Here is a 14,818-nt window from a genome sequence, read left to right on the forward strand (position 1 = left end):
CCTTTCCAGAACATTGAAGAAGTTCTCTTTCTTCAAAGAACAGGGTTTCCCTTGCTCCTCCATTGATACTACTCTCACCCCATCTCCTCCATTTCCTGGGCATCTGTGTTCAACCTATCCCTGTTAAGGCATCTTCCCTCTGCCATAACAGGGATAGGTTTCCTTTTGTCTTTACCTACCACCCCATGAGCCTCCACATCCAATACATCATTCTACTCAACTTCCGCCATTTTCAATGGGATCCCACTACCAAACACATCTTTACCTTCCTCCCGCCTCACACTCCACATTCCACAGGGACCACTCCCCCGTGATTCCTTTGTCCATTTTTCCCTCCCTACTAATCTCTCTGCTGGCACATTTCCCTACAACTGACAGAAATGTGACACCTATCCATTCACCTCTTCCTTTACCTCCATTCAGAGCCCAACTATTCCTTCCAGGTACAGGCTCCTCTACATTGGTGAGATCCCACATAAATTGAGACACTGCTTTGTTAAACACCTCTGTTCCATCTGACAAAAGTAGACATTCCCTGTGGCCAACCATTTTGATTCCTATCCCCATTCCCATTCCAGCATGTCAGTCTATGGCCTCCTCTTTTGGCATGGTGAAGCCACTCTCAAGAGTGGAGGACCCCATATTCCATTTCAGTAGCCTTCTATCTGATGGCATGAACATCAATTTCTTGTTCTGGTTACCTTTTTTTTTTCCTCCCCTTTACCTCTTCTATTTCCCACTCTGGCCTCTTACCTTTTCTCCTCACCTGCCATGGTCCACTCTCCTCTACTATCAGATTCCTTCCTCTCCTGCCCTTTACCTTTCCTACCCACCTGGCTTGACCTGTCACCTTTCGGCTAATCCTCCTTTCCCTCCCCCTCCTCTATTGTTCACCCAAAATGCCAACTGTTTATTCATTTTCATAGATGCTGTCTGACCTGCTGAATTCTTCCAGCATTTTGTATGTGTTAACCTGAATTTGTTCTAGGTACTAAGTATACGTATAAACTGAATTGGTACTTTGGTGTTCTTATTTCAGAGGACCTGGGCCCAACAATTATGAAGAAAACACAGTATTGCCTCTGACACCTAAAACTCTGACACCATCTGTAGAGATTTACAGATGTGTGGTGAAGAATATATTAACTGGCTGCATCACAACCTGGTATTCTTTCTTTTTGTACTTGCAGAGCTTGTTGCCAGTTGTCCGCCCTGTTGGTAGTGTCTTTCATGGATTCTATCATGGTTATTGGATTTATTGAGTATGTCTGAAGGAAAATGAATCCCAAGGTTGTATATAGTGACATATAATTCAACTTTAATAATAAATTTACTTTGAACCTTGAAATATTAGTGTCTGACCTATGGCATTTGCCTGAATAGAATCTTCTGCAGATGGCGAATCAGGTGCAGGAATTCTTCGGGGAGGGCTTCGGTGTAAGGTGGCCTGAGACTTCTTTGGAGAAGTGACACTTGAACAAAATAATAAAGGTGATAAAATGGAAGACAAGTAAATGACAGATTTTCTTTCAGTAAATTGCAAAAGCAAAAATTGAAACTAATTGTACTTTACATACACCATTCTCCATAATATAGTTCCTTAAGTAGATTGTGTAATTAAGAACAAACCAACAGTCATATGATAAAGAAACAATACATTTTAATCAGAGATTTTCTGAGTAATCACTAAATAAGTCATCTTAAGATTTTAAAACTAAAATTGATCCTGTTTCCTTGTGATTTCAGCAAGAGGCAACATGGTAAACTACTTTTTTTGTTGAGATTTGATGCCATCATTTGCTATGATTGAGGAAAGGAATGCACACTTCTTTAATGACACACATTTGTCTATATATACTAATGTGTCTAAATCTCAAAGCAACTGAGGAAGAGTAATATCTAACTTCAACAGCTGCATCTACATCCAGGGAAGAATTTTTTTTAAATTGACTGGTTTTGTTGACAAAGATGATCATGTGGCGAAAGTACCCTCAGTCCCAAAGGTTTCCTTTGTTCATCAAGGTCTTAGTTGCAGCAGTTTCTAACACACCGGACCTACTCCTTATTTAAAGCTATTCCTTATGTGAACAAACATACCTGCTTTTGATCCACTGCTCACTGTCTGCCACGGACTCTGTGTCTGAACGGTGCTGTGGATGCTTCAGTTTGAGTCCACTCAGCCCTTTCAGCATACTTGAAGGAGGAATGAGCTGGCTGCTAAAAATGGATGTACTTCTCCGTTTTGAGTCAGAAACTGGACGAAGGTCGTAGTGAGATTTGCTGTGAATGGGAGGGTATTGATCCCACAGAGTTCTACACACCTTATCTTTTGAGATGCTGTGCAGAGGCTGGTTCAACGCTGCCTCTGACCTGGACATGCGTTTCAGGAAATCAGATTGTGCAAGTTGTAATGGATCCGTTATTTTGCTGTGGGCACTAGCAGCAAGACTAGAACTGCTATTTACCCTACTTGTGCTGAATACACCTGCTGAGTCTCCATTGTGGTTCAAGTTGTTGACCGATAAACTTTCTAAAAAAATACAGAGAAAAGTGAATTCAGTCAGCATGTCAGGCAGAATGAATGTACAACCAGGACTGCTCCATCCCACCATTATCCCACCATTAGGACATCGCTATCCCACCGTTAGGACATCCCAATCCCACTGTTAGGACATCTCTATCCCACCGTTAGGACATCTCCATTCCACCGTTATCCCACTGTTAGGACATCTTCCATCCCACCGTTAGGATATCTTCATCCCTATCCCACCATTAGGACATCTCCATCCCACCGTTAGGATATCTTCCATCCCACCGTTAGGACATCTCCATCCCACCGTTAGGACATCTGCATCCCACCGTTAGGACATCTGCATCCCACCGTTAGGACAACTCCATCAAACTGCCAGGACAACTCCATCCCACCATTAGGACATCTCCATCCCACCGTTAGGGCAGCTTCCATCCCACCGTTAGGACAGCTTCCATCCCACCGTTAGGACATCTCCATCCCACCGTTAGGACATCTCCATCCCACCGTTAGGACATCCCAATCCCACCGTTAGGACATCTCCATCCCACTATTAGGACAGCTTCTATCCCACCGTTGAACAGCCCACTAGTACAATAAGATGGACTCTCTACCACGCAATCTACCTATTTTAGCTTTGTGCCCTATTCCCTGCCTGCACTTACACTTTCTCTGTAACTGTAACATATTATTCTGCTTTCTGTTATTGTTTTTCCTTCTATTACCTCATGTACTGTGGTACTAAAATAATCCGTATGGATAACATGCAAAACAAAGTTTTTCACTCTACCTTGCTACATGCAATAATAAGAAACCAAATTCTCTACCCAATCTCTTCTGTGACGTACATCTTCTTGTCAAATCTTGACAGCTCCATACTATACCCAACCTCTTAATAACAAGGAAACATAGCAGACAGGGAACGGTGTTTCCAATTTATTTTACTCATTATGGGAAAGGCTTTTCTCTCAAAGTAATATTGGAAGTTTAACGTATGGGGAATTTCCAACATATACACACTTCTTAATTGTTAGTGGTCCTGTGAATATAAGCCTTAAAGGATCTGTATTGTCACCACAATTACACTTTGCAACATTTAACTAAGTAAACTGGAAAAAAAAATGTAATAAAACTAACTTATCAGGTTCTGTAAATTGTGAACCCAGTGGCCACCTTTCGTTACCTCCCCACTTTGACAACTTTTGCTAAGTCAATGATCAGCCGTGTAGCTATTACTGCCAGATTGTTTAACACCCAATATCACAACCACACTAATTTCCAAAAAGATTAAGCAGTAACATACAGAGACTTAAATATGTTTTACCCAAACCTGTTACCTTCAGTATATCCCGGTTAAAAAAACTGAACAATTAAATTTGTGTAATCAATGTTATTCTAATCCTATTAAATATCTTAATTACTTTTCTGTTAACCCGCAACACATTCTTTTCTATCATTCTTCACTGTATTTTGCACCAGGGTATGAGATTTTAAATACCGTAGTACTGTGTACTCTACATTGGGGGTGTGTGTATTATAATCAGTAGCATGGTATCACCTGTTATCCAACTTAGAACAGAACTAAGGAAGTTAAATAGGGAAACCAATGGAATATTTTAATAATTTTAAGGTTTTCTTTCCAATTCTAAAGCTTACGATTGCAAGTGTTAATAACATATTTGTTTTCACATTTCAAGCAGAAGAATGAAGAATAGCTTGCACCCATACCAACTTCATCCACGTTCTGATTGTCCCTCCGTGCTCTCATCTGCAGTTGAAATTTGTGCTGGGATGAGACTAAGTGCAAGAGATATTGACATGTCTTGCTGCTATCTGTCTGAAACATATGCTTAATGCCATCTGAAGAACTTTGTAATGTAATCTTCTTTCTCTGTATATATGGGGAAGACAATACTGAGTTTGGAATGGAGTGGAAATTAGAACTGCAGCACAATGAAAACTTTATTCACATTTAGAAAATATTTACCCAAAATGAAATTACAATCAATACACAGAATTTCATTCATTTTAAGGTAATATGTAACCTTAATGAATAACATAAATCAGATAATTTTATCTTTGCTTTATTTACTAAAAATGGTTAAGCACCAACACTTGCTTCTAACTCAATCCATGTCATAGTGAGAAAACTGTTTTCAAATCACTGAAGCACAACTATAAGAAAAATGTGGGACTTAAATAATTGGAGAAACAAAAGGGCAATTTCTTCTATAAATAACAACTACAATATTTTAATCTCCTTTTGTCTTTTCCATGCATTATTGCTGCAGAAATATTTTTCTGCAACTGAGTAAAATGCATTATCATGCATATTTGTACATAGCTTATCATGTACATATCTGTCTAATTGATTTCAATCTTCTTTATAAAGAAGTTCAACTACAATATTTGATAGAACATGATGAACATGTAAAGTGAGTAAAATAATAAACTAGAGACACGACCGACTGAAGATACTAGAATATGAAGGAACAAAAACAAACGGCTGCAGAAACTCCAGCTGCATCAGTTGTCATTGAGTCCCATTTCAGGTTGTACAATAAACCAGTTTTAGTGCTGTAATCTCAAATAATGACGAGGCAGCCTACAGAAAAGAAGTCGTCACCCTGACACAGTGGTGTCAAAAAAACAACCTTTCCCTCAATGTCGCAAAAACAACGGAGCTGGTTGTGGTCTACAGGAGGAATGGAGACAGGCTAACCCCTATTGACATCAATGAATCTGGGGTTGAGAGGGTGAACCCCGAATCCATTTAAGTTCCTCAGCATACACATCATTGAGGATCTCATGTGGTCTGCACATACCGGCTGTGTGGTGAAAAAAGCACAACAGCACCTCTTTCACCTCAGATGGTTGAAGAAGTTTGGTATGGGTCCCCAAATCCTAAGGACTTTCTACAGGGGCACAATTGAGAATATTCTGACTGGCTACATCACTGCCTGGTATGGGAACAGTACTTCCCTCAATCGCAGGGCTCTGCAGAGAGTGGTGCGGACAGCCCAGCGCATCTGTAGACATGAACTTCCCACTGTTCAAGACTTTTACAAAAAAAGATGTGCAAAAAGAGTCCGAAGGATCGTTGGGGACCCAAGTCACCCCAATCACAAACTGTTCCAGCTGCTACCATCCAGAAAACAGTACCGCAGCATTAAAGCCAGGACCAACAGGCTCCGGGACAGCTTCTTCCACCAGGCCATCAGAATGATTAATTCATGCTGACTGTCCTATTGTACATACTATTTACTACAAATTACTATAAATTGCACATTACACATTTAGATGGAGATGTAATGTAAAGATTTTTATTCCTCATGTATTAAAGGATGTAAGTAACAAAGTCAATTCAATTCAATAAATGATACTCAGAGCTGAAGTTCACTTACATTGAATGAAATTTTTTTTGTATCTCTCCATGGAAACCGAAGGATTTCTGTTCTTGCCCCATTTTGTAACATATAAACAAATACACCTTTTGAACAAATGCCTAGATTTATCCCAGTTTGAGACTTTTTTTCTGGTAGGACCCGATGGAACAGCACTCCATACTCAGGCAGTTTCTGACATACCTGAAAATCATGTAAAAAAAAGTTTCTTATAAATAAGCACACGTTCAAAAGGACTAAAGTAAGAAAATATACTGAGTTCTAATCGTCATACATAACAGCCAGGGAATCCTAATGAAAACTTAGATACAGCTCCCTAAAAACATCATCACTGGCCTGTTTGTGGCACTCGGCCAAATGCATGGATGTACCATGTTAACATAGCGGTTTCCCACTAATTAAAGTAATCTCCATTAAACATTCCCCCCATCATCTGAAATCCTAGTCGTCAAGTATTTGGTGTTTCTATCCTGGGAAAAAGATTATCTACCAGCTCTAAAGAAAACAATCCAAGTTTTTCTAACTCTTAAGTTAACTCTCAAGTTAATACTTTCTAATCCTGCAGACATCCTGATGCACCTCTTCTGTACAAACTCCAAAGCCTCCACATCATTCCTGAACTGAATACAGCACTCCAAATGTAGATTAACCATAGTCATATACAACTGTAATGTGACTTCTACCTTTTATATTCAGTTGCCAGATCGATGAAGGCAAGCATACTGTATGCCTTCTTTTTCACCCTACTTACTTCTGTTGCCACTGTCAGGAAGCTATGGACCTGCACTCTGAGATTCCTTTGTACAGCAATGGTCCTATGGGTCCTGCCATTTACAACTTACTCTCCTCCCTAGATTTAACCTCTAATGCGCAACACCTTGTCTGAATGAGCTCTATTGAATAACTTAAAAGCACATTGTTTACTGCAGTAGATTGCACTGCAATTTTCAGTTTTAAAAGGAAGAAGTCACTAAAATGGACTTTGCCTTTTTTCTTCTATATTTGTGTTTTTCTTGTAAAAATTGTGTTTAATGTCTACATGTTTAGTGGAAGGCCCATCTTCTCATAAGCTTCCTTATTGATGAAATCAAGTCTGGAACTCAACCTCCATGCATACACGTGCAAGAACAATTAATGGATGATTATCAGAATGTTCACCAACTCAATAGGTAAGAAAATGCACAGCTCAAGAATCCAGTCCTATCAATGCTCCTTCAAACTGCTTTGCAAACATGTACTCGCACCTATACAGGAGTGGCCACTGAGTGTATGCTTGTGATCTTCTGCTGCTGTTGCCCATACACTTCAAGGTTCAATGTGTTGTGCTTTCAGACATTCAGGGAATCTCTTCTGCGCAACACTATTGTAACGTCTGGTTATCTGAGTTGCTGTCACCTTCCTGTCAGCTTGAACCAGTCTGGTCATCCTCATCTGATCTCTCTCATTAACAAGGCATTTTCACCCAAAGAACTGCTACTCTCTAGACGACTTTTGTTTCTTGTATCATTCACTGTAAACTCTAGACACTGTTGTGCATGAAAATCCCAGGAGGTCAGCAGTTTCTGAGATCCTCAGACCACCATGTCTGGTGCCAAAGATTAATGTCATGCCAAATTTTCACAAACTCCAAAGGAAGCAGAGGTGCTGCCATGCTTTCTTCATAATTGCACTTGGGTGCTAGGCCCAGGACAGGCCCTCTGCAATCATAACACCAAGGAATTTAAAGTCACTTTGATTCCATTTCTACCCCATTCTGACGTTTGGTCTGAAGAACAACCGAACCCCTTGATCATCTCTGCCTGATTTTATGCACTGAGTTGCTGCTATATGACTGACTGATGAGATATTTGCACAAAACAAGCAGGTGTAGAGGCTTATCGAATAAAATATGCACCTTGTTTTGTCTGTAACTCTAACCAACTGAGAGTATAACAAAGAGAAAATTTAGAGGAATACTGTGGAGACACCGTTGTTGGTAGCTATTCTGGTTTTTGAATGCCTACGGTAGGTGGTCTTTCCTTTCAGCACACCAACAAATCAACTGTTTGCAGTTTTATGCAAATATGCACATCTCAAGGCCTTTTGTATTTATTCAATCCTGATCATTTACCACGAAATACTTTGAATAGTCTGTTGTACTATTCCTCATACATGTCTTTTCTAATGTTAGAAAGGAATAATGTAATCAGGAAATCTTTTGTAATACGATTGGGAACTCAAATCTCACTGACCAGCGAACAGCATGCATACAGTATTTCAGTTTTCACTATTAACCACCTGCAGAAATGCACAGTAACACTTCAAATTCACCTTCAGAACCCACTTACCAAGGGTCTAAATACAGCAATGTGGAACAAAAATAAAATAGCATTTTCAGCTGCAGACCACCTTAACACATGTATTTAACAACATAATTGGACAGTAACATGCACCTTTTTTTTTACCTTTATAACAAATAATCTGATTTTATTTAAGTTAAAAAGGTTTCAAAACTGATCCCAACTTTCTCCCTTGATGAAAATTATTGTCAGCCCAACCTCATAAATGGTCAATATTTAACTAATTGAAATGGTCCAAATTTTAGGGGTGAACAAAATAAAAATGCTACTCTTCACTGCAATCTTCCCCTTCATTTTCCATGTTAAAATGATCACCTTAAGAAACTCAAGCTCAGACTCCGCTTCGGTGGCTCCACAATATGTGATGTGCAACTTAGGCAGCTCCTCCTTCATGTACGACTGATCCAAGGACTCCATCACTCCAATTGGCAAATAGTGCTCGAGTCGGAAATAACTCCTCCCATGAATCTGCAATTAAATTATGTAACTAAATACTTTCACCAGAAAAGATAGTTTGGAACAGTTTATTTTTGAAAAGGGAAGACTAGATACATTTTCTTATGCAACTGAAGTAGAAGTTTTCAAATATTTGGAGAAATGTTAATACACCTGTACAGTTACTCTCTCAAATGACAAAACACAGCTTCGGTTATCCAAACTGCTGTTAAAACTGGTGCCAAAGGAAATGTCAAAATCAAGCCAACCAAAACAAAGCTACAAAAATGCAATCAGCAGATCAGGCAGCATCACTGGAAAGAGCTACAGATGGATAGAGTGGGTGTGAGATAGAAGATCAAATGTCAGACAACTTTAAGGTCGGAATTATTCCTGAAGGCTGAATATAGGTGCTCCACAAACTGCGACACAATCTGTATTTGGATTTTCTGTTGTAGAGGAGAGCACCAAATGCTGCTCACTACATTGGAGGAAATGCATGTACATTGCCTCTTCACCTGGAAAGAAAGTTTGGATGGGAAATCTGATTGGTAGGAAGAGAAAAGGTAAAAAGACAATATTGCATTTTCTGCAGTTGATGGGAGATGGAAAAGTGGGTCAGAGATCCTAAGAATAAAGATTTTTTTTCACATATCTCATAAAAAAGCGGGTATAAAAAAACTGAATTTAGATGAAATAAGTAAATAAACAAACAAGATAGCTATGCAGAGAACTGAATTAGTTTACCCAAGTCAACAATGACTGGCTGCTGGCTCATTGATTGAGGCCCCTAATGTAATTTACTTTGGAAACCAACAGGGCAATCTCTTCTGTTGATACTTGTACAACAATACTTTATCAAACAATATAATGCTTTATAATGCTGGTGTGCACTGTTCTTCCCAACTACTTCCTCTTCCTGATCTCTCACTTTATTTTTTCCAGATTGATACTGTCCAATTTTATCCAATTATCTTTAATTTTGCTAAGTAACAAGTCAATTATGTTGTAGCTTGCCAAATATATTTTGGGGGGAAAAGAATTACACACAGAATATTGGCCAAAATACCTCCAAAGATTTCAATTAAAAATCTATGCTGGGTTTTCTTTTGTAACTGATATGTAGTTTTTCAAATTCCTTTTAACTTTGTACCAACTCATTTTCTCCAAATGTTTTCTTCACTCCTGATTCTAGACAGAGTATGTAGTTGCCAGGTTTAGCCCATTTCCCCTTCTTAATTTCTTTCTGGAGTATCTGGAATCTATATCCTCTGATGGCACCCTGATGCTTTGGCTGGAATGCTGTAGATGCATACAGTCTTCACAATTTTCACCTTTGTTTTCTATCATAAATTGGAAATACAGTCCATATAGACCAGGCAACACTTTGACTTCAAAGCCTAAATATGCCCCGTCCACTTTTTGAGTAGCCCATCTTTATTTAATGGTATCCTTTCCAAAACTACTTCTACTACTTAAGTCAGATATTAATGTTCTTGTAATGAGTGAATACAAATGAAATTCTAATTTAGTAGCTCAGTTTACTGTGTTTAAAAGTTTGTGAAATTCCATATTCTTCCATATCAGTAGGCCACTAATCTATTCTCAAACTGCATCTTTTACCCACTTACATTCTTTCTAAATTCAGCTAGATAATCCCTACTTTACAAAAATAAGACAAATTGCAAGACATTGCACTTGCCTCTAACTCCAGCAGCCAGTGCATGAAAGTTAAACGCTCTCAGTGACCTTGGCAGCTTCTGACAAAGTCACAGTGGCCTAAGGCAGCAGCTCTGGGCGCATTAGTAGAATATTTCAATAAGTAGATTCTTACTTAATAGAGTGCTCACATATAAACATTTCCCAAGGCTGAGTAGGTAGCATTTCTACCTGGATATGTGGTTTCCTGCAAAGTCCTTTACTCCTCTTCCTCCTTCTCCTGGTGCCATTTTAATGCTACTTTAACAATATTTAATTGTCAAGTTAATGCTGAACTTACCTCTAAGATTCAATTTATTTTCCCAATACAAGTAATTTATGATATTAACCTGGATTTTTCTGTATTATAATGACAATCTGTTAGTATTCCCCATTATTACTTGCTAAAACTAAGTTGCATTATTCTGGAGTTACTTATTTCTTGCTTGGGAGCTTGCATTAAACCTCACAGTGATGATCTTTGCAATATTCAGCTGATCACTGGATCTGCCACCAGTTCCGCTATGTGCTCCATTGTGTGCTATGGAGCAGCAAGATATTTGCAGTTTGAACATTAACCTCACATGACAGGGTGCTAGTTTGGTTTGCAGCCAGGACAATTTCTCATAATCACGCAATTGCAGTTAAAGTTCTCTCAGTGATAATGTTACCACTCCACAGGCTGGGGTTTTGGGCTCTTCACAGACAGAATCCACACATAAATAGATTAACTGCTGTAATATGACAAACAGGCTAATTACTCACTAACATCAAAAAGAACACAAAGGAAGCATAAGGTTTAACTTGTTCAATCAAGCAAAATTTTTACTAAATAAGTGTCCTGGCACTGAAAAATTCTCGAAGAAACATGGTGTGTGCAATTTTAAAATGAGAAATAAATTAATTGTATCTATTTGAAATTTTACACAATCCCATGTAACTCAATTTTTATTTCAATATCCTGTTTCTACTTCTTGTTTTGTTGTCGGTATGGATTTTTCAATTTGATCGACACAGATTACCTGCAGAGAAACCTACTTCAAATGTTCACAGGCAGCTTTCCTGCGGGTCAGCATTGTTTTCTCACAACTGATCCAAAAAATCTGGGTCACTGAAGTAATCTTTAGTTAGGGGAAGATTTGATCTATTGTTGTACTTCTTACAATTTTACTCTGACATTTTGCATGTTGTAAACTCGCTTTTCACTGAGTCCCTTCAGCTTCTCCACCAACCAGCTTGCTTAAACTACACCTGTTCAAACCAGCAAAGTTACAGGTGAGGAAAAATTTAAAAATTGCAAGATGAAGACTGTTTCTGTCGCTTATTGAGAACACCACAGAACAGTAAATGTACATGTACCTCTGGCTGGTAGTCCCCAAATTCAGACTGAAGAGCCAATGAAGCAAGAAGCAAAGCTGTCTCATTGCTGCAGTGTAACCTCTCCTCTAATATATCCCTTCGAAACTGCAAATAGTACTGATGTCTGGTCAGCGTGTGCCTTCAGAGAGAAAGAAGAGTGCTCCAATATGACAAACTGTATATCTTGAAATAATGAATAATGTTATTATAAAGTACTTTTGAACATAGAACAGTAAAGGCCCTTCATCCTCAAATGTTGTGCAGACCTACTCCATGACCAACCAATCCTCACCCGCCCCACCCAACACAGTCCATTAGCCCCTATTTTGCTTATCAAAAAGTCTTTCAAAACAACTTTTTCTTGCACTTCATTCCATAATATGAGCAAAAGGATAAGCACAGTTTTCTTAGGGAAACAGGTTCCGAAGCTCTCTCCAAGAGAACGAAAATATCCTCTCTTGGATAATTACGAGGAACCTGCAAAAAGCAAATTTAGACAAGTCTTCATTTTAATTCCTACCCATGCACAAAGAGGCTATAATTTAGAACTAAGTGGCAGAAAATGGTACATAACTATCCATTTCTCAAATATGGTCAAAGAGACTCAGTGACAGAATGATTAGGTGGTTCAAAGAGATGGAATATTGCCCTTTCATTTCAGAGTCTGATTCCATTCCAGACACAAGGCTTGCTTTCTATTGAACTGAAGCTCTCAAATATAATTTTATTTAGACATTCAGCAGCTTCATACAAAGAGACCTCCAGGAATGCCAGTTAGATATTCTGAAAAGAAGTAGTGCTGGAAACATTAGCAAGTCATGCAACATCAGTGGAAAGAGAAATAAGAATTAAAATTTCATCTTTCATCACAATGCTAAGCCACATTCAATGAATTATGCACATGATCTCCTAGGTCCCTCTGTTCTATTACACTCCCTAGTACCCTATCATTTATAATAACAGTCCTACACTGGTTTGACTTACCAAAATGCATCACTTCACACTTATCTGTATTGAAGTCTATTTGCCACTCTTCGACTCACTTCCTTAACAGACCAAGAACCTCCTGTAGGCTACAAAAACCTTCTTCATGATCAACACCTCCTCATAATTTTATGGCATCCACAAACTTACAGATCAAGCCCTCTGTATTTGCATCCAAATCACTAATAAAAATCACGGATAACAAAGATTGCAACATGGGCCCCTGTGGCACACCAATGGTCAAGTCACAGCATCCACTTTCAGAAACAACCTTGAAGCACAACTTTCTGTTTCCCACCTCCAAGATGATTTTGAATCCATCTAACTCGCTCTCCCTGGATTCCACTGCTGAATGCCTTGCTAAAGTCCATACAGACAACATCTACTCCCCTCCAATAGCTTCCCTACCAGTGATGTTAGGCTGCCAAGCCTGTAGGTCCCTGACTTGTCCTTGCTTCCTCTCTTAAAACAACAGTACAACATTAGTCCTATCCAGTCTTTGGGAATTTCACCAGTGGCTAATGATGAAGCAAATATCTCTGTAGCAGCCTCCATAATTTCTTCTCTAGCCTCCCTCAACGTCTGAGGATGCACTTGGTCAAGGCCTGGGAATTTACCTACCATAATATGCTGTAAAAATGTCAACACCTCTTCTCCATGAAGATCCCCACATGTTTCTCTTATCTCTTGAGCAGCAATAACATTCTCCTCAGTAAACTCTGAGGAGAAATATTCATTAAAATACCATCCATCCCCTGTGGCCCTGTTAATTTCCAAGGAGGCCTACTCTCTCCTCAGTCACCCTTTTACTCTTAATATAGCAATAGAAGCTCAGAATTTCCTTAGATATATCTGCCACATATATCTCATAATCTCTCTTCCTCCTCCTCCGATTTCCTTCAGAGTATTCCTAACCTTTTTATAGTCATGGATTCTCAGCCCTGGCTTCCCAAACCCAACGTACACGGAGACATATTGACCAGAGCCTCAATATCTCTCATCAGGCAAGACTCCCCAAACTTGCCAGGTTTACTCTTCACCCTAATAGGAACATACTGCACTTTGACTCTTTATATCTTGATAATGCAAAGAAATGGGAGAAAAATGGACCGAATACAGGCAGGAGAGACTTTGTTTAATTCTGCATCATGTCTGCTGCAGGAGTCATGGGCCAAAGGGCCTGTTCTTGTGCCATACTGTTTCATGATAGAGCGAGGTTGACGTTACCATAGTGATGAGTTGCCCAAAGTGGCTTACGGAGCTACTCAGGAAGTGATTATGCTTCTTCATCTGTATTATATGCTGCTAATAGCAGGGTGTGGGACATGCCCAACATATCAGGCTGCAATAACAGTGAAAGACCAAATGGGCCACCATCACAGCAGAAATGGGAGGTTGTAATATAGAGAGAGAAAGCAAGTTACAGTTACGGAATTCAGAACTTATGAACTTGATCGAGTTTTTTGATGATGTGACCAAGGTGGCTGACCAGGGCAGAGAGGTAGACATTGTTTATGTGAACTTTGATAAGGCTTCATGTTAGGCTGCTCTGGAAAGTTAGACTGCACGGAAATCAGGGGAGAGTTGAGTTAGGCTGCTTAGAGAGGTAGATGTTGTTTATGTGAACTTCGATAAGGTTTCATATGTTAGGCTGCACGGAAATCAGGGGAGAGTTGAGTAATTTGATACACAGTTGGTAGTAAGCAGAAGGTGATGATTGGAAGTTGTGTTTCAGACTGGAGGCCCGTGACAACTGTGTGCCTCAAGGGCCGGTCCTGAGCAATTGTTGCCTGTCATCTGCAAACGTTTGTATATCAACAGCTTGAATAAAAATGGACAGTGTATGGTTAGTACGTTTGCAGGTGAGAATAAATTAACTAAAATAGGTGGTATAGTGGACAACAAGGAAGTTTAACGAAGTTTACAGGGTGTTCATGATCAGCTGAGTAAGTGGGCTGACAAATAGAGTTTAATGCAAGACATAGCATTTTGGAAAGTCAAATCCAGGTAGGGCTTTCACAGTGAATGGCAGAATGGCGTCCTAGGGAAGCATTGTAGAACTGAGTACA

The 14,818-nt window shown here is 39.3% G+C and overlaps 1 protein-coding gene across 3 annotated transcripts in view; it reads right to left on the bottom strand.

Moving 5' to 3' along the window:
- ptpn13 (protein tyrosine phosphatase non-receptor type 13) overlaps positions 1-14,818 on the bottom strand; it is a 262,225-nt gene that overhangs the window by 101,428 nt on the left and 145,979 nt on the right. For all 3 annotated transcript variants that reach the window (XM_063043507.1, XM_063043508.1, XM_063043506.1), the window contains exons 14-19: positions 11,766-11,904; positions 8,589-8,741; positions 5,935-6,117; positions 4,259-4,421; positions 2,098-2,530; positions 1,363-1,472 (exon numbers count right to left, since the gene is read on the bottom strand). In XM_063043507.1, coding sequence (XP_062899577.1) covers positions 1,363-1,472; positions 2,098-2,530; positions 4,259-4,421; positions 5,935-6,117; positions 8,589-8,741; positions 11,766-11,904 — 1,181 coding nt within the window. The remainder of the gene's footprint in view (positions 1-1,362; positions 1,473-2,097; positions 2,531-4,258; positions 4,422-5,934; positions 6,118-8,588; positions 8,742-11,765; positions 11,905-14,818) is intronic.

This window comes from Mobula hypostoma, chromosome 3, assembly GCF_963921235.1.
Source record: "Mobula hypostoma chromosome 3, sMobHyp1.1, whole genome shotgun sequence".
NCBI lineage: Eukaryota > Metazoa > Chordata > Chondrichthyes > Myliobatiformes > Myliobatidae > Mobula > Mobula hypostoma.